This window comes from Anomaloglossus baeobatrachus, chromosome 7 (assembly GCF_048569485.1).
Source record: "Anomaloglossus baeobatrachus isolate aAnoBae1 chromosome 7, aAnoBae1.hap1, whole genome shotgun sequence".
Taxonomy (NCBI): Eukaryota; Metazoa; Chordata; class Amphibia; order Anura; family Aromobatidae; genus Anomaloglossus; species Anomaloglossus baeobatrachus.
This window is the reverse complement of record NC_134359.1, coordinates 110,298,651-110,321,828: the sequence shown is the minus strand read 5'-3', so window position 1 is coordinate 110,321,828 and position 23,178 is coordinate 110,298,651. Positions and strand designations below refer to the sequence as shown.

At 44.6% G+C, this 23,178-nt stretch overlaps 1 protein-coding gene across 7 annotated transcripts in view; it reads right to left on the bottom strand.

The window, feature by feature from the left end:
• FTCDNL1 (formiminotransferase cyclodeaminase N-terminal like) overlaps nucleotides 1-23,178 on the bottom strand; it is a 116,041-nt gene that overhangs the window by 45,315 nt on the left and 47,548 nt on the right. For 6 of the 7 annotated variants that reach the window (XR_012724736.1, XM_075317586.1, XM_075317589.1 and 3 more), the window contains 2 exons: nucleotides 22,899-22,994; nucleotides 3,895-4,047 (listed from right to left, as the gene is read on the bottom strand). Coding sequence is in view for 6 of the 7 variants with exons in the window: in XM_075317586.1 (XP_075173701.1) it covers nucleotides 3,895-4,047; nucleotides 22,899-22,994 (249 nt within the window). In the remaining variant the exon portion in view is untranslated. Of the gene's footprint in view, nucleotides 1-1,102; nucleotides 1,247-3,894; nucleotides 4,048-22,898; nucleotides 22,995-23,178 lie in introns of those variants that run through there. The other variant, XM_075317592.1, reaches the window with a different exon arrangement.

Here is a 23,178-nt window from a genome sequence, read left to right as displayed (position 1 = left end):
CAAAGCATTAAGAAGGAGGAAACCCAGCGTTTGGTGATGTCCATGGGTTCCAGACTTAAGGCAGTGATTGCCTCCAAAGGATTCGCAACAAAATATTGAAAATAAAAATATTTTGTTTGGGTTTGGTTTATTTGTCCAATTACTTTTGACCTCCTAAAATGTGGAGTGTTTGTAAAGAAATGTGTACAATTCCTACAATTTCTATCAGATATTTTTGTTCAAACCTTCAAATTAAACGTTACAATCTGCACTTGAATTCTGTTGTTGAGGTTTCATTTCAAATCCAATGTGGTGGCATGCAGAGCCCAACTCGCGAAAATTGTGTCACTGTCCAAATTTCTGGACCTAACTGTATGTGGCATAAGGCTATGCGTTTCGAACACTGCCTGCGTTCTTTGTCAAGCAGGCTTGACAAAGAACGCAGGCAGCGTTCGAAACGCATAGCCTTATGCCACATATGGGCTCCCTATTTTTGTCATTGTGTCAATTTTCACGTCCTTAAATAAAATTGCAGCAGTTTTACTAATATTCCGGAAGCTGGACATTTTTTCTTCTCTTTAGTTAAACCTATTGCCATGTATTGTAGCTAAAATTAGATTATTTTGGGCGAGGCAACCGAAAACAATAGGCAGGGTGTCCGACCTCTTCTGTCTGCTACCTATATTGCAACAAATTAACCCTCCGTCACATACAATATTGGTTCTAACGAGTTCACATACAATGTGACTGTCAGGCGCAGGCTAGAAAAATACCTATAATATCTAATGTTTGCAATTTCAGTGCTCTAAAAGTGATCAGTGACCTTCATAGGGATGTAATAAAAGAAACTACACATTATCAGGTGCAAAAAAACCCCATTTACTTAACATAAAACTAATAACTCTGAAATACAAACATTTCAAAACTCCCGCCAAATAGTCCCCAGTTCGACTCTGTCAAAAAACTCTACAAAGAAAATTTATGGAAACAAACCTAATTTTAAGGTACCTTAAGTACTATTAAACACATATTCAATCAGAATTAGATCCTGAAGTTTCCCCAGAAAAATTACACTTGCAGAGCATGTGATGAATAAAAACATAAAATACCAACCTTATTGAGTGTGACGTGTTCACATACAATGAGCCTGAGAGATTAGCGCAGTTATATCTGTCCTCCTGAAGCTCTGCAATCCAACTGTGGTATGAGGTTTCACAGAGCTGCTAGAGACAGGAGACTACCTGGAAGGAGTGGGTTTCCTCACAATCTGGTGAGGAAGGAGAAATGAAAGTAAAAGAGATGTGCCTGTCAGGCCTATTGTATGTGACGGAGGGTTAAAGAATATACGTCTGGAACACCAATGGTGTGAACAGGGTGCAAAACTCAAAAATATACAACTAAACAATATGATAAAAAGTTGCACACCAGTCACAATGTATAGGGGAATAATGAAAAGCAGAACTGCTATGGGAACACTAGACTGAAAAATATAATAGGTTATCTGAAAAAAGAAGTGAAAAAAATGAAAATGGTATTTGCATAACTGCTATGAATAATAGGAATGAGAGATATTTAGCCATTGTATTGATCAATGCAAAGGAGGATACAGTTAGGTCCAGAAATATTTGGACAGTGACACAATTTTCGCGAGTTGGCCTCTGCATGCCACCACATTGGATTTGAAATGAAACCTCTACAACAGAATTCAAGTGCAGATTGTAACGTTTAATTTGAAGGTTTGAACAAAAATATCTGATAGAAATTGTAGGAATTGTACACATTTCTTTACAAACACTCCACATTTTAGGAGGTCAAAAGTAATTGGACAAATAAACCAAACCCAAACAAAATATTTTTATTTTCAATATTTTGTTGCGAATCCTTTGGAGGCAATCACTGCCTTAAGTCTGGAACCGATGGACATCACCAAACGCTGGGTTTCCTCCTTCTTAATGCTTTGCCAGGCCTTTACAGCCGCAGCCGTCAGGTCTTGCTTGTTTGTGGGTCTTTCCGTCTTAAGTCTGGATTTGAGCAAGTGAAATGCATGCTCAATTGGGTTAAGATCTGGTGATTGACTTGGCCATTGCAGAATGTTCCACTTTTTTGCACTCATGAACTCCTGGGTAGCTTTGGCTGTATGCTTGGGGTCATTGTCCATCTGTACTATGAAGCGCCGTCCGATCAACTTTGCGGCATTTGGCTGAATCTGGGCTGAAAGTATATCCCGGTACACTTCAGAATTCATCCGGCTACTCTTGTCTGCTGTTATGTCATCAATAAACACAAGTGACCCAGTGCCATTGAAAGCCATGCATGCCCATGCCATCACGTTGCCTCCACCATGTTTTACAGAGGATGTGGTGTGCCTTGGATCATGTGCCGTTCCCTTTCTTCCTTTCTTCTCCAAACTTTTTTCTTCCCATCATTCTGGTACAGGTTGATCTTTGTCTCATCTGTCCATAAAATACTTTTCCAGAACTGAGCTGGCTTCATGAGGTGTTTTTCAGCAAATTTAACTCTGGCCTGTCTATTTTTGGAATTGATGAATGGTTTGCATCTAGATGTGAACCCTTTGTATTTACTTTCATGGAGTCTTCTCTTTACTGTTGACTTAGAGACAGATACACCTACTTCACTGAGAGTGTTCTGGACTTCAGTTGATGTTGTGAACGGGTTCTTCTTCACCAAAGAAAGTATGCGATGATCATCCACCACTGTTGTCATCCGTGGACGCCCATGCCTTTTTGAGTTCCCAAGCTCACCAGTCAATTCCTTTTTTCTCAGAATGTACCCGACTGTTGATTTTGCTACTCCAAGCATGTCTGCTATCTCTCTGATGGATTTTTTCTTTTTTTTCAGCCTCAGGATGTTCTGCTTCACCTCAATTGAGAGTTCCTTAGACCGCATGTTGTCTGGTCACAGCAACAGCTTCCAAATACAAAACCACACACCTGTAATCAACCCCAGACCTTTTAACTACTTCATTGATTACAGGTTAACGAGGGAGACGCCTTCAGAGTTAATTGCAGCCCTTAGAGTCCCTTGTCCAATTACTTTTGGTCCCTTGAAAAAGAGGAGGCTATGCATTACAGAGCTATGATTCCTAAACCCTTTCTCCGATTTGGATGTGAAAACTCTCATATTGCAGCTGGGAGTGTGCACTTTCAGCCCATATTATATATATAATTGTATTTCTGAACATGTTTTTGTAAACAGCTAAAATAACAAAACTTGTGTCACTGTCCAAATATTTCTGGACCTAACTGTATATAGCTTGGTCCTTTGCTTCCCATACAGAGCAAGTTTTTTAACTGCAGGTGAGGTTACATAGAGCTTAGGGACCCCAAAAATAGAGATTACCTTGGCGTTTGGTTTTGGGGCTCCTTTGCATTGATCAATACAATGGCTAAATATCTCTCATTCCTATTATTCATAGCAGTTATGCAGATACCATTTTCACGTTTTTCCCTTTTTTCAGATAGTCCATTGTATTTTTCAGTGTAGTATTCCCATAGCAGTTCTGCTTTTCATTATTCCCCTATACATTGTGACTGGTGTGCAACTCTTTATCCTATTGTTTAGTTATATATTGGAAAAAAGACACTGCCATTAGAGCTGAATAGTGGATTTTGTTGTGTGGTGTTATATAAAAATATATAATTAAACACATCCTTAAAATGGGTTTCCATTCCACTTGTATAATATTGATGACCTATCATTAGGCTAGGTATCAATATCAGATTGGTGGGGGTCCGACACCAGTACCACTATCATTCAGCTGCTAGCAGCTCCAGCCACAGATGGATGTGTACAAAGTTGAACTCTACATGTGTGAACACTGTTTAGTGGCTGCTGCCAGGTACTGATGATCAGTTCAAAATCCTTTACGTGGCATAACCATTGATGAGGACATACCTCTTGCAATTTGACCACATTGTTCCAATGTAACTCCTGATAAAGGATAGATCGGTACAAGGTCGATAGCTCCAAGACAGGGGTGTACACCATCATGTTGGGAATGGTCGATGCATGAGAAGCCTTCCACACAAGAAGATACAACAGCCGTACCTACATAAAGGGTAGAATTATACAACATGATTGATTTCATAACTAGTACATTAACATATGTTCCATTAAAAAATATGCATAAATGCAGTACATATTTTTAATCATACAAAACCCTCTATTACTTGTGGAAAGACAAAAGGGAAGAAGAAGAAGGGATTCTCTGTCTATTGCAGCCCACATGGGTTAATTAGGCTGTGCACATTTTAGTCAGATCTACAGTCATATGAAAAGGTTTGGGCACCCCTATTAATGTTAACCTTTTTTCTTTATAACAATTTGGTATTTCAGTTTCATATATCTAATAACTGATGGACTGAGTAATATTTCTGGATTGAAATGAGGTTTATTGTACTAACAGAAAATGTGCAATCCGCATTTAAACAAAATTTGACGGGTGCAAAAGTATGGGCACCTCAACATAAAAGTGACATTAATATTTTGTAGATCCTCCTTTTGCAAAAATCACAGTCTCTAGTCTCTTCCTGTAGCTTTTAATGAGTTCCTGGATCCTGGATGAAGGTATATTTGACCATTCCTGTTTACAAAACAATTCCAGTTCAGTTAAGTTTGATGGTCGCCGAGCATGGACAGCATGCTTCAAATCATCACACAGATGCTCAATGATATTCAGGTCTGGGGACTGGGATGGCCATTCCAGAACATTGTAATTGTTCCTCTGCATGAATGCCTGAGAAGATTTGGAGCGGTATTTTGGATCATTGTCTTGCTGCAATATCCATCCTCTGCGTAACTTCAACTTCGTCACTGATTCTTGCACATTATTGTCAAGAATCTGCTGACATTGAGTTGAATCCATGCGACCCTCAACTTTAACAAGATTCCCTGTGCCGGCATTGGCCACACAGCCCCAAAGCATGATGGAACCTCCACCAAATTTTACTGTGGGTAGCAAGTGCTTTTCTTGGAATGCCGTGTTTTTTTGCCTCCATGCATAACGCCTTTTTGTATGACCAAACAACTCAATCTTTGTTTCATCAGTCCACAGGACCTTCTTCCAAAATGTAACTGGCTTGTCCAAATGTGCTTTTGCATACCTCAGGCGACTCTGTTTGTGGCGTGCTTGCAGAAACGGCTTCTTTCGCATCACTCTCCCATACAGCTTCTCCTTGTGCAACATGCGCTGCATTGCTGACCGATGCACATTGACACCATCTGCAGCAAGATGATGCTGCAGGTCTTTGGAGGTGGTCTGTGAATTGTCCTTGACTGTTCTCACCATTCTTCTTCTCTGCCTTTCTGATATTTTTCTTGGCCGGCCACTTCTGGGCTTAACAAGAACTGTACCTGTGTTCTTCCATTTCCTTACTATGTTCCTCACAGTGGAAACTGACAGTTTAAATCTCTGAGACAACTTTTTGTATCCTTCCCCTGAACAACTATGTTGAATAATCTTTGTTCTCAGATCATTTGAGAGTTGTTTTGAGGAGCCCATGATGCCACTCTTCATAGGAGATTCAAATAGGAGAACAACTTGCAAGTGGCCACCTTAAATACCTTTTCTCATGATTGGATACACCTGCCTATGAAGTTCAAAGCTCAATGAGGTACAAAACCAATTTAGTGCTTTAGTAAGTCAGTAAAAAGTAGTTAGGAGTGTTCAAATCAAGAAATTGATAAGGGTGCCCATACTTTTGTACCAGTCAAATTTTGTTTAAATGCGGATTGCACATTTTCTGTTAGTACAATAAACCTCATTTCAATCCAGAAATATTACTCAGTCCATCAGTTATTAGATATATGAAACTGAAATAGCTGTTGCAAAAACCAAAATTGTTATAAGGAAAAAAGGTTAACATTAATAGGGGTGCCCAAACTTTTTCATATGACTGTATATTAATAAATTCACATGTAGTACAAAAGTATGTGCCTGTGTGAGTCCACTGTGAAACTTCAGAAGCAGAAAGTCAAGTGAAATCCAGGCTTTCACCATAGAAATGCTACAGACTTGCTGCATATTTCAGCCTTCAAGGCCCCCTAAACACGTCCGTGGAAAAAACACGTATTGCAAAATCCATTTTGTCCATCCGTTTGTACGTGTGTTATCCATGTGTCATCCGTGTGCTATCCATGTGCTGTTCATGTGTGCGTGTCTGACGTTCCTGTGAGCAGCCAGGTCACAGCCAGCAGTGGATGCTGGATTATGTCAGCACTTCAAAGCTTTTTTTATTTTTTTTTAATAAACTGAAGAATGAGGGCTAGAGTCGGGGGGGGAGGTGTTTTTTTAAATAAAATATTTTTTGCGTGTTTTTTTTCTGTTTACATCTTCTGGGTTAGAAATGGGGGTGTCTGATAGACACCCACCCATTACTAACATCAGGGCTTGATGCCAGCTGTCAATTCACAGCTCGCATCAACCCCTAAAACCATTACCCCAATAGCACCAGGGCAATAGGAAGAGCCAGGTTGAGCACCAGAATTGGTGCATCTAATGGATGCACCACTTTTGGCGCAGCTGCGACTGCTCTTTTAAGCTGGGAAAGGCCAAATAACCATGGGCCTTCCCACTCTCATAATACCAGCCCCCAACTGTCTGTTGTACCTTGGCTGGTTATGAAAAATAGGGGGGACCCCACATCGTTTTTAAAATTCTTTAAATAAATTAAAAAAAAAGGATGGGATCCCTCTATTTTTTTATAACCAGTCAAGGTAAAGCAGGCATCTGAGGGTTGCAGCCTGCAGCTGATGTACCTGTGCTGCTTATGAAAAATTGGGGGGAGCCCACATCATTTTTTTCCTTAAATTGTTTAATAATTCAGCTAAATAGCTGTACAAGCAATGTATCTATCTATCTAGTTATCTATCTATCTAGTTATCTATCTGTCTGTCTATGCATATCTTGTAAACATAAAAAAACCATTCATTTCAGTATCATCCTTTTATTCTGGTACGTGCCACATGCATGTCACACGGATGCCATCCGTGTGATAGCCTCATTTTATCCGTGCTCCTGTAAAAAATGGACACGTCTCCATGCAGATCACACGGACACGCAAGTGGTTCACATGGATAAACGGTCCGTGTGAAAACACGGAGGTGTGAAGATCCCCATTGATTCTAATTAGTATGCACGTGAATGTGTCTCCGGTACGTGTGAAAATGGACACCACATACATGCACCAGTGAAAGGGACATGTGAGGGGGGGGGCCTAAAGCTTTATTCATGCATTCGTTGTACACACATCTGTGTACTGTCCGCTTCATAAACAAACAGGATGCAGAAAATGTACGATCTGTGAGACTCAGAGCATATGGGTGAAGTAATATGCAGCTGACGGGCACCCACCATTAACTGTTTCCATATACTAACATTCAGTTTACAACTGCTGTTCTGTTTCATAACAATGTAATGAACATTGAGAACATTAGTTGCCTGCAGTACTAACCACCAGCCACCAGGGGCCTCTACAGACTCTTGTTGAATCTTCTGTACAGAACATACTGTATGTATAGATATACTCCATTTATTCTATGGGGCATCTTTTACTGCGTTTTTGGTGCATTTTTTGAGGTCACAAAGATGGACCTAAATGCATGCATTACCTTCTCCCAGTAAAGTCTATGAGATTTCTATTTTGCTGTCAGCACAGTGCATCTTTTTTGGCTGCATCTTGGCTGCGTTTTTGAAGATGCTGCATGTCAATTCTTTTTGCATTCATCCAGTGTTTTTTCAGCCTTTCCAGTGAATAGATTTGACTTAAAAAATGCAATGAGTAAAATACGGTAAAAACGCTTCCAAAACGCATGCTTTTTTGCCGCGGGTGCGGTTTTTTGTGCGTTTTTTGGGGCCAAAAATGCTGCATCTTTGTGGTTAGAAAAGATGCAGTGTGTGAACATAGTCTTAGTGAAGAGATGTAAAAACAGCTCCTATGTCGAAAGTGACTTGTGAAATGTTAAACTAACGCTATTCTGCTGTTTGGACTGCTCTTTGACAGCACCAGACAGAGTTCAGGGTGGGGGGTGGTGCAGGTGGTATTTCCAAGTTGCCCAAGTGCAGCCTGTACAATTTGTCCAGTCCCGAGAGACAAGCTCTCAAGAAATACATAATGGAGAGTTTGACTAATGGTCACATTAGGCCATGTTTGTCCCCTGTGGCTGTGGGTTTCTTCATTGTCAAAAAGAAGGATGGTGGTCTGCGTCCGTGTCTGGATTTCCGGGAGCTTAACCAGATTACGGTTTTGTGACCCATATTGGCTCTCCAAACTATATCTTAGGGGGGCTTATAATCTTATTTGGGTCTGACAGGGGGATGAGTGGGAGATGGCATTCAACATGCAAGAGGGTCCCTTCAAGAACCTGGCGATGACTTTTGACCTGACCAATGTCCCTGCAATTTTTCAGCATTCTGTTTCTGACCACTGTAGAGGTAGGAGCAGCTTTCTAGGAGCTGCTGAAGCTTAGCAGTTTCAGTGCTACATTTTGGAGCCTAGTTGGCTGCAGCCTTGAAGTTTGTATATCCTTTTGTCTATGTTCCCCTGTTTGTCCTCTTTCCCCTTTGTGTCGTTACTGTAGTGGTGACATCTAGCATACTCAAGGGACTTGTCACTATTCAGGATGAGTGGAAGGAAAGTAAGGGAATAGGTGCGTGACGGCGTTGAAGGGAAGGACTCATATATGGACATTAGGGGAGCTCAGGGATAAGACACAGGTGTCAGGAAGTGGCCCATCCCCCAACCCCTGTCAATAGAGTCCTCCTCCCCTTTACTATTCCCGTTGATACCTGTGTATTTGGCCATGCGCCGGACAGTTATTGGTCCGTGCGCATCTGTCACACCGTGTGTCGGACAGTTGCCAGTCAGAGCGTGACACCTGTAGAATACACAGGAGTTAATTTAGTGATCTGATCCATTTTCAGCTAGAAAATGGCTGAGGGGTGGAGATTACCCTGAGGGTAATGCTTATTGTCCTACTATTGACAAGGCAGCTGGAGTAATAATTTGTCTTACTGTAAAGTTTTTCAAAGGCCATCAACTCAAAAAGGCTACTTTTAACAGACTTGGTGCTATCAGATATGAAAGGAACCCCAGCCTTCACCCTTTAACCTCTCGGCAGAGATCTGGACTTGCAACGGTTATTCCTGGGTTGCTTGCAAGTAGTAGCTGCTGGTAATAGAGTGAACCTTAGAAAAAAAAGGAAGCTAGAATCTAGAGAGACAAAACTAAGGGCAAAGGGGAAAACAGACAGTAAAACTGGAGTAAAATTAATAGGTGTCAGATACAGGGTCACACAAAAGCTAAGTCAGAAGGGCCAGGGTTAAAGTCAAGTGGGCTTATGCAGAATGACATATTCAGGAATTAGCCAAGTCAAGCTTTGGTTAAACAGAACTGGGGAAAAGCATCAGAGTATAGGGTTTAATCCCAGAAATAGCTGACAACTTCCAGTGGTATGCTGGGAATTTAAAGAGGTTGTCCACTACTTTTACACTGATGGCTATCCTTAGGATAGGTCATCACTATCTGATCGGTTGGGGTCCGATACCCCCGCACCCCTGCCGATCAGCTCTTCTCAGTACTGGCGTTGCAGCAGGCTTTGGAAATGCTCAATTCTGATAACAACTGTGACTGGGTACTGCACATCCACCTCCAATTCAAATCAATAGGAGGTGGAGGTGCAGTTCCTGGCTGAGGCCGCTATCAGAATATGGGCAGCTCTGGAACTGAGCATTTCTGGCCACCTACTACCGCCAACAGCACCGAGGACAGCGGATCAAATGGGGTTGGTGGGTGTTGGACCCTGGCTGATCAGACAGGAATGACCTATCCTAAGGATAAGCCATCAATTTAAAAGTAAGTAAGGTGGGGTACTGTCAGTTTGGCCACAGGAGTAGCTTATTATTCCTACTGAGCTGCTGGACAGCACATACACCCATCCTTCAGAGTGGCCGGCCCTACATCACTGGGCAGTGTCTTTGCCTCCAAGTAATAGTGGCTGTATGGTCTCCTCTATCACTGTTGCCCACAGGTGCAGATGTTTGTCAAAGGGAGATTTTCACAATCTTGGCTTACTGTCATGGTGGCACCAGGTTCTGTTGACACTATTGATTCTGACACTCTGCCTGATAACTTCTCTGCAGTCTGTAATCAGCGCAGGCTGACTCAGGTGTCAACCAACAGATTGGTAGTTCATAGTCAAGCTAACAGGAGTTAATCTCTGTTGGTCTGCTTGTGAGTCATCTTTGATCCCATGTTGTGGGGGAGCCAAGCACATCTGCTCTCCTATATATGCTGGCTGGACAATTCTATCAGTGTCAGCAATAGTTTATCTTACTTGGTCTGATTCAAACTATCTGGTGTGATACCTTTTGCTATGTACAGTTGTGGAGTTTAAACTTGTTGCCTTTTTGTTACTACCCTCCTCCTCTTGTCTTTCTCCTGACCTCTCTTTGTCTATTCCTGTGTTTGTGCAGCGTGTCAAAGTTTTGGTTTTCCCTTGTCTGTCCTTATCTGTTTATCACTTCAATCTGGCCACGTCCCTCTCTGGGGGAGGGGTGTATTAGAATAGTATTTCTCAGGAGTATAGAAATACACGGATCTCTGGCATGCATTAGTAATCTTGACGTGAGAAATAGCTTAGGGTCCCCTAGCATAAGGGAACAGCATAGGAGGCCCCTATAGCTCGCTATCCCAAAGTAACATCGTGACAACATTGCTGATTAGGTTGGGATCTACAGCCAGATTGTGAAGAGAAGGAAGAAGGGACATGGCTGATGGAGCTCCTGCGATTGTTAACCTGTTAAATTTCGCTCAAAAACTCTAACAGCAGGGTTTAATGTGCTGGCAAAGGGGCACACTATCTTAAATTCCCATCGGAGCGCCCATGATGTGATTATGGGTCGCCAATGGGTTGCTATGCCAGCAGCGGGCCTGCTGAAGACCAGCGTGCTTGTCATAGAGCACCACTCCTTTGAAACCCTGCCTTTAGCCAGGCTTCAAAGGAGACAGTGATTTTCACTATGTGCAGAAATGCTATGGCATTGCTGTTTATAGCACAAGCGGTCAGACGATTGCAGCTTCAAGTAACCTAATTGGATTACTAAGAACAGTTAAAAAGTAAAATATATGTTTAAAAAAAGTAAAAAAAACTATAAAAGTTCAAATCATACCCCTTTTGCCACATTAAAAATAAAGATAAAAATATTAAAAAAACAAAACTCCACACATATCATTGCGTTCAGAACAGTCTGGTATATCAAAATATAAAAATTACAGATCGTTAAACACTGTAAACAAAAAAAGGCCAATAATGTCAATATTATGTTTTTTTGGTCGCTGCAATATCACAAAAAATGCTGTAACAAATGATCAAAAAGTCATATCGATCACAAAATGTTATCAAGTAAAACGTTGTTTTGCCCAACAAAAAAAAGCCATCACACAGCTCCATCAACTGAAAAAGGAAAAATGTTACAGGTGCTGGAAAATGGCAACACAACCCCCAGAATTTATTTTTGCAAACTCCTGATTTATTTTTCACCACTAAAATATTTAAAAAATTGGGCATGTTTGGTATCGCCATAATCTAAGTGATAAGAATCTTATTGCAAGGTTATTTAACCACAAAATGTAAAACCTTCTCATAATTGTGGGGGGGGGGTCACAATTTCTCCCCCCTATGTAATTTTTTTCCCTGTTTCCCAGTACATTATGTGGTAAAATGAATGGTGTAGTTCAAAACTACAACTTGTCTCGCAATTTAACTAAATTTACATCTTAATGGTTTATTTGTATCTGTTAAACTGAGAACAATAACCAAACAGCTCAAAATGTACAAAAATACATTGCTGATATATATAAATTAAAAAAAAGATCAGTGCCCTTCTTTTCAATACCAGTCTTCCATCCTTCCATCCATGGAGTCAATTTCTTAATCTGTTGATGATTAACTTTTTGGTCAGTCAGCACCAGCTTAAGCCTCCCAAACATTGCTCAGAGAGGTGATTATTTTCTTTCACCATAAATCTTCCGTTTTTGAAGGCCCTACAAGTTGTCTTGTCAATAGGGTTTAGGTCAGGTGAGGAAGGGGTCACGTCATTATTCTTTCATCTTTAAGGACTTTGCTGGCTGCCAAGCAGTGGAGACTTTGATGCATGCGATGGAGCATTGTCCTGCATAAAAATCATGGTTTTCTTGAAAGATATAGACATGTTCCTGTACCACTGCTTAAAGAAAGTGTCTTCTAAAAACTGGTAGTAGGTTTGGGAGTTGATTTTAAGTCCATCTTCAACCCGATAGAGTCCAGCTAGCTCATCTGTAATAATACTAGCTCATAACCATATCTCACTTCCATCTTGCTGGTGTCTGAGTCGAAGTGGAGGTCTGTGCCCATTACTAATCCAGCCATTGGCGCATCAATATGGTCCGTCAAGAGTTATTTTCATCTCATCAGTCCTAAAACCTATGAAAATTTGTCTGCAGTAGAGATGAGCGATTTTCGAATCGAACCGTTCGCCAATTTCAAATTCGAGTTGTTTTGAGCAATGTTCGAGACGTTCGACGAACTCGAACGATTTGCTTCACGTTTGACAGTTCAAGCTAACGTTCGATAATGGTTCGATCACCAAAAGCGTGGCTTTTTACAGTAAGGCTATGTGCGCACGTTGCGTATTTGCATGTGTCCTGCGTCCCCAGCACAATCCCTCTCTTTTTCCTACTCACTGATCAGCTGCATGGCTGTCACAAAGCTCCGGCAACTTTTCCTCTTTTGAAAATGGCTGCCGCTCATTATTCTATCTCGTATTCCCTGCTTTCCCCGCCCACCGGCGCCCATGATTGATTGCAGTCAGACACGCCCCAACGCTGAAAGACAGATGCTTCACTGCAACCAATCACAGCCGCCGGTGGGCGGGTCTATATCGTGCAGTAAAATAAATAAATAAATTAAAAAAAAAAACAAAAACTGCGGTCCCCCCAATTTTGATACCAACCAAGATAAAGCCACACGACTGGAGGCTGGTATTGTCAGGATAGGCAGCGCCACGTTATGGGGAGCCCACCACCCTAACAATATCAGCTAGCAGCTGGCCGGAACTGCCGCATCCATTAGATGCGACAGTCCGGGACTCTACCCGGCTCATCCCGAATTGCCGTGGTGCGGTGGCAATCGGGGTAATAAGGAGTTAAATGGCAGCTTATAGCTGCCACTAAGTCCTAGGTTAATCATGGCAGGCGTCTCCCAGAGATACCTTCCATGATTAACCTGTAAGTGAAAGTAAATAAACACATACACCCGAAAAATCCTTTATTTGGAATAAAAGACAAAAATACCCCTCATTTACCACTTATTAATCCCTAAACACCCATCCAGGTCCGAAGTAATCCACATGACACTTTCAGCTCTGCTACATGAAGCTGACAGGGAGCGCCGTAGAATACGACCGCTCTGTGTCAGCTCCACCTAGCAACTGAAGTGAGCCAAGGTGTCATCGGAGACTTCACTCAGGTAGTGCTTGCGTGTGTGCGGGGATGATGATGAGTGCGGTAGTGCCGGGGTGTGTGCGGGGATGATGATGGGGGCGGTAGTGCTTGCGTGTGTGCGGTGATGATGAGTGCGGTAGTGTTGGGGTGTGTGCGGGGATGATGATGAGTGCGGTAGTGGCGGCGTGTGTGCGGGTATTATGATGGGTGTGGTAGTGCCGGGGTGTGTGCAGGGATAATGATGGGGGCTGTACTGCTTGCGTGTGTGCGGTGATGATGAGTGCGGTAGTGTCGGGGTGTGTGCGGGGATGATGATGAGTGCGGTAGTGCCGGGGTGTGTGCGGGGATTATGATGAGTGCGATAGTGCCGGGGTGTGTGCGGTGATAATGATGGAGGCGGTAGTGCTTGCGTGTGTGGGGGGATGATGATATGTGCGGTAGTGCCGGGGTGGGTGCGGGGATGATGATGCGGGTGGTACTGCCGGGGTGTGTGCGGGGATGATGATGAGTGCGGTAGTGCCGGGGTGTGTGCGGGGATGATGATGGGTGCGGTAGTGCCGGAGTGTGTGCGGTGATGATGATGGAGGCGGTAGTGCTTGCGTGTGTGTGGGGATGATGATGAGTGCGGTAGTGCCGGGGTGTGTGCGGGGATGATGATGAGTGCGGTAGTGCCGGGGTGTGTGCATTGATGATAATGGGTGCGGTAGTGCCTGCGTGTGTGCGGGGATGATGATGGGGGCAGTAGTGCTTGCGTGTGTGTGGAGATGATGATGAGTGCGGTAGTGCCGGGGTGTGCGCGGCGATGATGATGGGGGCGGTAGTGCTTGCGTGTGTGCGGTGATGATGAGTGCGGTAGTGTTGGGGTGTGTGCGGGGATGATGATGAGTGCGGTATTGGCGGCGTGTGTGCAGGGATGATGATGGGGCTGTACTGCTTGCGTGTGTGCGGTGATGATGAGTACGGTAGTGTCGGGGTGTGTGCGGGGATGATGATGAGTGCGGTAGTGCCGGGGTGTGTGCGGTGATGATTATGGGTGCGGCAGCGCCTATGTGTGTGCAGGGATGATGATGAGTGCGGTAGTGCCGGGGTGTGTGCGGGGATTATGATGGGTGCGGTAGTGCCGGGGTGTGTGCGGTGATGATGATGGAGGCGGTAGTGCTTGCGTGTGTGGGGGGATGATGATGAGTGCGGTAGTGCCGGGGTGGGTGTGGGGATGATGATGTGGGTGGTACTGCCGAGGTGTTGGCGAGGATGATGATGAGTGCGGTAGTGCCGGGGTGTGTGCGGTGATGATGATGGAGGCGGTAGTGCTTGCGTGTGTGTGGGGATGATGATGAGTGCGGTAGTGCCGGGGTGTGTGCGGGGATGATGATGAGTGCGCTATTGCCGGGGTGTGTGCGGTGATGATAATGGGTGCGGTAGTGCCTGCATGTGTGCGGGGATGATGATGGGGCGGCAGTGCTTGCGTGTGTGCGGGGATGATGATGAGTGCGGTAGTGCCGGGGTGTGTGCAGGAATGATGATGGGTGCGGTAGTGTCGGGGTGTGTGCGGGGATGATGGGTGCGGTAGTGCTGGGGTGTGTGCGGGGATGATGATGGCGGCGGTACTGCCGGGGTATGTGCGGGGATGATGATGGGTGCAGTAGTGCCAGGGTGTGTACGGGGATGATGATGGGGGCGGTAGTGTCGGGGGGTGTGCGGGGATGATGATGAGTGCGGAAGTGCCGGGGTGTGTGCGGTGATGATGATGGTGGCTCTATCCCTCTCTCGCCTTAACACAACACGTTATTTCACAGGAATCCGTTGCCTTTATATCACACTATTTACAACGCATCCGTCACATGCGTCACACAACGCATTGTGATGGATGCCGTTCAACGCAAATGTGAAAGTACCTTCTGCTGTTAGCGGGCATGGAGCCGTGCTGAATGGCAGAGCAAACATCCAGTGCGCATACATTCTGCATCAATTCTGCAGTCACAATACATTCACATGTGCTGCCAAATCAATGCAGAATTATACGCATGGACACTACACAATGTGCGCAATCTATATATATAATTGCCTTATTCTGTCTGTCTTGCTCCAAAATTGTGTCACGTGACAGTGTCACCGTAAGTGTCATAAAAGTGACAACTGTCGTATTGGCCGCTGGGCTCGGCCTGGCCCCGCCCCCCAAGGATTGGCCGCTCGCCTCGGCCTGGCCCCCGCCCCCGCATGGATTGGCTGCTTGCCCCGACCCTCCGCAGGCATCGACCGCTCGGCCATGCCCCTTCCCCCAAATTCAAACGAAGCCCCGACTCCCCCAGCCCAGACATAACCTTGCGATGCTGGGATCGTGACGGAGCCGGTGTACGCTGGTAACCATGATAAACATCGCGTAACTATAGGAAGCGCTTCGTATCATGGTTACCAGCATACACCAGTGCGGTCAATAATGAAGTGTCATGCAGCGGTGAAAGAGTTAAAGACACTGCAAGACACTTCATTATAGAAAAACTTGTGAACAAGAAGGGGTATTTATCATGGTTTTTTTAAGTAAAACTACTGTACCACAGTTGTGAACGATGGGGGGTGCACAGCATGGGGGATGGAGCACGATGGGGGGTGCGCAGCATGGGGGATGGAGCACGATGGGGGGTGTGCAGCATGGGGGATGGAGCACGATGGGGGTGCACACCTCCCCCCAAAACACACTCACCGCCACACGCGCACCACACAACACACCACACACACACTGGGAACCACAAACACCGCCCTACACAGACACCCACACACAGACAACGCCGCACACACACAGCACCCAACACACAAACACAAATATACGCACATACCGCGCAACACACACACTGCACAAAACATACCTCCCCCAAAACACACACACGCACTCCACACCCACACAAATCGCGCAACACACACAGCACCATACACACAGAACGCTGCAGACACACAGCGCTCCACAAACAACGCAACGCAACACACACAACGCAACACACACAACGCAACACATACAACACCGCTCTCACACACCCCCACCCAGACAACACCCAGAACATTTACAGCGCCCTACACAAACACTGGCAACTACACACAACAACATCTATATATATATGGGGTCCATGTATATTACAACAAATATGAGGTCCGCTCTACTTGGTCTCTGTTTTTCTAATATTGTTTTCCTGTGTCTTTTCACAGAGATACGACCGGGTGTCAATATGGATCAGCTGTCACGTGAAAAGGCATGGCAGGATAAACTTAATCAATTATTTGAGACAGAGGAGGTTGTGGCCTCTGACCTGAAGTCTATGGAGGCCGATGCCTCCGGTCTCCCATTGAAGCACATGCGAAACACGTGTCGGGACCGGGTCCACATGTGAGGCTGACAGACTCCCTTTCTGGGTCCAGATCAGGGCCTGAATACACCAGTATGTAACACCACCAGAATAATCTCAGGGAAAAAAAAAATCATATAGTGGTGGGTAAAATGGCACCTGAAGGACCTACCTGTGGTATGTATAGCACCCAGCACCACACACACAGAACGCTGCAGACACACAGCGCTCCACAAACAACGCAACACACACAACGCAACACACACAATGCAACACACACAACGCAACACACATACAACACCGCTCTCACACACCCCCACCCAGACAACACCCAGAACATTTACAGCGCCCTACACAAACACTGGCAACTACACACAACAACATCTATATATATATAACAAAAATCATACATTAACTACACAATACGTAAATTCTAGAATACCCGATGCGTTAGAATCGGGCCACCTTCTAGTGTTAATAATAATATCCAAAGTCAGTGTATAGTGTGCGGGGGAGGGGGGTGGAGCGGAGGTTCCTGAAATAATGGCGAGCTCAATTTTTTTTCCTAACCGCGCATACAGTGGGGCGGGCCAGGCTGTCAGCCAATCACACACACACACAGCAAAGTGCATTTTTTGCACACAAGCAAGGGCATGTGTCATTGGCTGTGTATGTCACATGTCCTTGCCCTATAAGGACTTCTGAATAGTTTCACTTTTGGACACCGTAGAAGGAGTTTACTCTGTGTATACGTACTTCATACCAGAACTGGCTCATCTGGATCGATCAGTGCACCTCCTGATTTGCCCTGTGGCTTCTACGCTGGTAAGCTGAAACTTTTTTTTGTGTTTTTTATGTGTTTGTATGTGTTTGCCTGCCATTGTTTTCAATGGGGTTCGAAGGTGTTTGTCGAACGTTCGCCGAACACACCTGCCGTTTGACGAACCGAACCGAACTCGAACACTAAGGGGGTGGCTCATCTTTAGTCTGCAGTTATTTCTTGGCCCAGTCTTGACGTTTCCACTTCTGTCTTGCTCAGTGGTGGTCAGTTCTCAGCCCTTAACTCTGCTGTGTCTCTGAGCACTGGACACCTTGTACTGTATTTCTGGGCCCTCCAGGGAGGCTTCAGTTCTGGAATATGACAGAACTGGAGGATAATGGTTTCCTGTTTGCCTCACATTGATATGCTTCTTTTATCAACACCCTATAGATTATTTGCAACAAAACTTTTGATGGTTCTGGGATCACACTCCAATATCTTAGCAATTATAAGAGTGCTTCATCCCTCTGGAAGATGTTTAAAAAAATTTCATTTTTCAAACTAGATTAAATCTCTTTTTTGGACCTTTTTGCCTGATGAAAACAAGCTGCCTAATTGTCCACACCTTGGTAAAAGGTGTTGATCTTCTAAGACTAAAGGGGGCTTTACACGCTGCAATATCGCTAAGGAAATATCGTCGGGATCACGGTGGTTGTGATGCACATCTGGCCTCATTAGCGAGATCGCAGCGTGTGACTCCTCTGAGCGACCGTAAACTATCGCAAAAGAGGGAAAAATCGGTGGTCATGGAGAGGTCGTTCTAAAACAAAATATCGTTTTCTTCCCAGTAGCGATGTGGTTTGTTGCTTCTGCGGCACCACATATCGCTGTGTGTGACACCGCAGGAGCGACAACCATCACCTTACCTCCGTCCACCGGAAAAGGGCGGCGGCGGCGGTTCAGTGACGCTGCTGTGACGTCGCTGTGACGCTGAACGAACCGCGCCCTTAGAAAGGAGGCGGTTCGCCGGTCACAGCGATGTCGCAGAGCAGGTATGTGTGTGTGACGCTGCCGTAGTGATAATGTTCGCTACGGCAGCGATCACCACATATCGGCCGTACGACGGGGGCGGGTGCTATCGCGCTCGACATCGCTAGCAATTGCTAGCGATGTCGCAGCGTGTAAAGCCCGCTTAAGTTCACATATCCTGTAGTCATCCGTTAGAACAGAGGTGTTGGACAACTAGTTTTTGCCGGATCCGTTTTTTTAACAAGGGGGTCTATGGACAACGGATCCATTAACGGATTGCTATTTCACCATGTGTTGTATTTGCATTTGTATCGGATCCATTGTTTTCTTAATGGATCTATTACAAACGGACGATAAATAGCAATCTGTTAACGGATTCTTTGTCCATAGATTCCACATGTTAAAATAGAATCAGGCAGACATCCATTATTTAACAACGGAAAAAAAAGTTGTGTTTGCACAATTGTTTTGCAAATGGATCCCTAACGGATCTGTGGTAACGAATGACTACATGACATGTGAACCCAGCCTTAGGCCGCACTCTGCCTCATTACACAAATAGGCCGCACTCTGCCTCATTACACAAATACACATCACCTGAGCTGCTTTATCCAAGGAGCATTCAAGTTTATACAGTTTGGGGTTGGAAAATCTGCATAAAAATCATGATAGGGTCAAAATACAAATTTTCTTAAAAAGTCTGTACACATTGTATATTCTATGCACATATAATTCATTGGTATACAACAATATTATCGTGTATCTTTGCCAATATTGGGGTTAAATAAAAAATGTAAAATAGATTAAAAAAATACATGCACAAATTCATGTGTCCAGACAAAGCGTTAAACATTTTATAGGCTCTTCATTTCCCCAGCAAATGAAGTAATTTAATTAACAGCTTTTTTAATTCCCTTGGGATCTCTTTTTCACTTGCTCAGCTAAAATAATGTTCACAAATGATGTTGAGATTTTAAAGCAACAGCGAACATATTTATTAAATCATGGGATGTCAGGAGGCCTTTTATGGCCTATTCATTACATCTTGTGACTTTTGGTTCAGCACTGCACAGTAAGCAAAAGCCTTTATTCTAAGGGTTGTAAGGTGCCATTGTATCGTGGATGATGCTCCATTGATTCACCTACATATTCGGTTGGAAATCAAATAATTACATTCTAGATTTCTAATACACTGGAGAAATTGTCTAATGATCCATTGTTCTCTGCTAACCATGCAGTGAACATACGGATGCTTTTATTTGATTATTTTTTTCTAACATGTACAAATTGTTTTTATCTCTTAAAATTGTGAAGTCTGGATTAACCTAACCCCTTTCACATGGTCTTTCCTGGGATGTTAATATTGATCCACATGTAGGCCAGATCCATTGTTTTGGCTGCTCAGACGCACTGTGAACCTGATCTGAGTAAGGCTAGACTCACACTGATGTATGATTCGCATGAGTGTAATGCGAGAAAATCTCGAATTACACTCGACCCCATATTAGACAATGCTGCAGCTCAGATCTGTGAGTTTTTCCTCAGCACTAATCGGACTGAGGAAAAAATTGCAGCATGCTTCAATTGTCTGCGAGTCTTGGACCACTCGCACCCATACAAGTCTATGGGTGCGAGTGAAACAGCGGACTGCACTCGGTTGTCATTCGAGTGCAGTGTAATAGCCGCACAGGCTGATAATAGAGGAGATCGAGAGATTAATCTCTCCGTCTCTTACACAGCTGTGATCTGATCGCAAGACTGGATCACAGTCGCTTGACACTGGGCTCACGTTCGCAGCAGAGCCTGAGCCTCGGCTCATTAGCATATTGCATCCAATGCTCTCACGTAGGATGCCATACGCTAGGGTGACTCCAGCCTAAAATCAAGTCAGGTGCAAATGAGATTGGAGGAAAAAGTAGAGGGAAGGTGAGGAAGAGACAGAAGAGAGCAAGACCAAGACAAATCATTGGAGTAGGAAAAAGAAAGAGAGAATGTGACAGAAACAAAGACAGGGATAGAGACAGACAGATACTATGAAAGAGTAAAAATGAAGAATGACAGCGTCACAGTATATGTCAAAGCATCCAAAGTGTTCTTTATTCTGCCATACCTGCAATGTTTCGACCTATTCAGGTCTTTTTCAAGCATATAAAACCATGTCACTTAGCAGGTTTAACCCCTTAACGATGGCCTTACGTATTAAAACGGCAACAGTTAAGGATACTTATTCCTTACCAGAAAAAGTGAATTGCGCCACCCCCCCCCCCCACTGCGTTGGAAAATTTCTCCTGGGCAAATCCTCTGAGGGTAACAGAGACCCTGGAGATCACAATCCAGGCCGTTTTTCCCAGTCCCCGATCACGGCGATCATGCTACAGTAAATGGCAGTGCCGGTACCAAATTATTTCTCTCCCACCTGGCATGATCAAACCTGTTAGATGAGACAGAAATGTACTCCCTCAGTCCCCCGGTGTGGCCAAAATTCCCCCCATCCCCCTTATCTCCTAAAATGGCAGGCACATGAGTTGTGCGCCCGCTGTAAGCATCCTCCTCCTGCAGCTAAAAGGAGTGGGACCACTCTGGGCAAACAACGCCCATTGAGTCACCTATCCCAATCAAAAACATATCATGAATTCCTACACATGCAATACGGTGAAACTTCCAAAAGGCTCGTGACGCACATCCGGCGCTGTTAGCGACATCGCAGGGTGTGACACCAAGGAGCGACGATCAACAAGCGCAAAAACGTGAAAAATCGTTGCTCGTTGACACGTCGCTCCTTTTCAAAATATCGTTGCTGCTGCAGGTACGATGTTGTTCGACGTTCCTGTGGCAGCACACATCGCTATGTGTGACACCGCAGGAACGACGAACATCTCCTTACCTGCGTCCTCCGGCAATGAGGAAGGAAGGAGGTGGGCAGCATGTTCCGGCCGCTCATCTCTGCCCCTCCTCTGATATTGGACGGCTGCCGTGTGACGTCGCAGGGAAGGTAAGTCCGTGTGACGGGTGTTAGCAATGTTGTGCTCCACGGCAGCGATTTGCCCGTGACGCACAACCGATGGGGGCGGGTACGCTCGCTAGCGATATCGGTACCGTTATCGCAGCGTGTAAAGTACCCTTTAAGGCCGCTTTACACGCTGCGATCTCGCTAGCGAGATCGCTAGCGTGCGTACCCGCCCCTATCGGTTGTGAGTCACGGGCAAATTGCTGCCCGTGGCGCACAACATCGCTCGGACCCGTCACACTACTTACCTGTCTAGCGACATCGCTGTGACCGGTGAACCGCCTCCTTTTTAAGGTTCATGCGGTTCGTGAGGCATCACAGCGACATCACTAAGCAGCCGGCCAATAGAAGCGGAGGGGCAGAGATGAGCGGAACGAACATCCCGCCCACCTCCTTCCTTGCTCATTGCCGGCGGCCGCAGGTAGGGTGAGGTTCCTCGTTCCTACGGTGTCACACATAGCGAAGTGTGCTGCCGCAGGAACGACGAACAACATCGTACCTGCAGCAGCAACAATATTTGGGAATAGGGGAGCATGTAAATGATTAACTATTTTGCACAATTTTGCAACCTTTTTCGATCGCACGTAGGTGTCACACGCAACGACATCGCTAACAAGGCCGGATGTGCGTCACGAATTCCGTGACCCCAATGACAATGCTTTAGCGATGTCGCTGCATGTAAAGCGGCCATAAGAGGCTCATCGGAAGCATGCATTGCCTCAAAAGATAATGCAGTCTACCTACTACATCATGGGGGGCCTTGGATGTGTCTGCACATATAGCTAAACGTTCTTGTTCCCCACCAACACAAAATAGTCTACCAATCCCAATATACAGTGATATTCACAAACTTACCAAATACAGCGCCAGTGATATGTGTCGCGGTGATCATATAAACAACATATGTACAGGACAGCTGATTAATATACGACCACTGTGGCTACATTGCTCATGAAAATAGCTATTCCATAGCTAAATAACTTATGACTCTTGTTCCATTCATTGTCTGTAGGAGTGGTTTTCTCACTACTGCTCCATTCAAACAGGGAATTTTGAGATCTTTGTTCTGGAGATTGATAGGGGTCTCTGAAGATGGAGCAGATATTTACTATCTATCCCAGGGATAGCTGATAAATGTTTCTTATGGGACAAACCCTTTAGGTGCAGCCATATTTCTGCAATCAGGGTGTAGCCATATTTCTGCAATCAGAGTGCAGCCATATTAGGGAATCACCAGGTTTTTATTAATTTTGTACTTCAAGTTACAACTTTAGGAGCATTTCACTTACCAATCTGTTCAGTTGTAGAAACGATGGTAAGAACCGACCTGTTGTAGTCATAGTTGGAAAACACATTCAACACAGATGTATCTGGATGTTCCTGACCTGTCATAGGAAAATAAATTACTTTTCTTCTGCTAAAAATTTCCAATAATGATACTTAATCATGTAAGTCATGTATGCAATCATTAGCTGGTAAATTAGAGTACATTTTTCAGAACTGCAAAGAACAGACACTGGAGACATGGAGCAGAAACGAGTTGCAGAAATGTTATTTAATCCATTCATA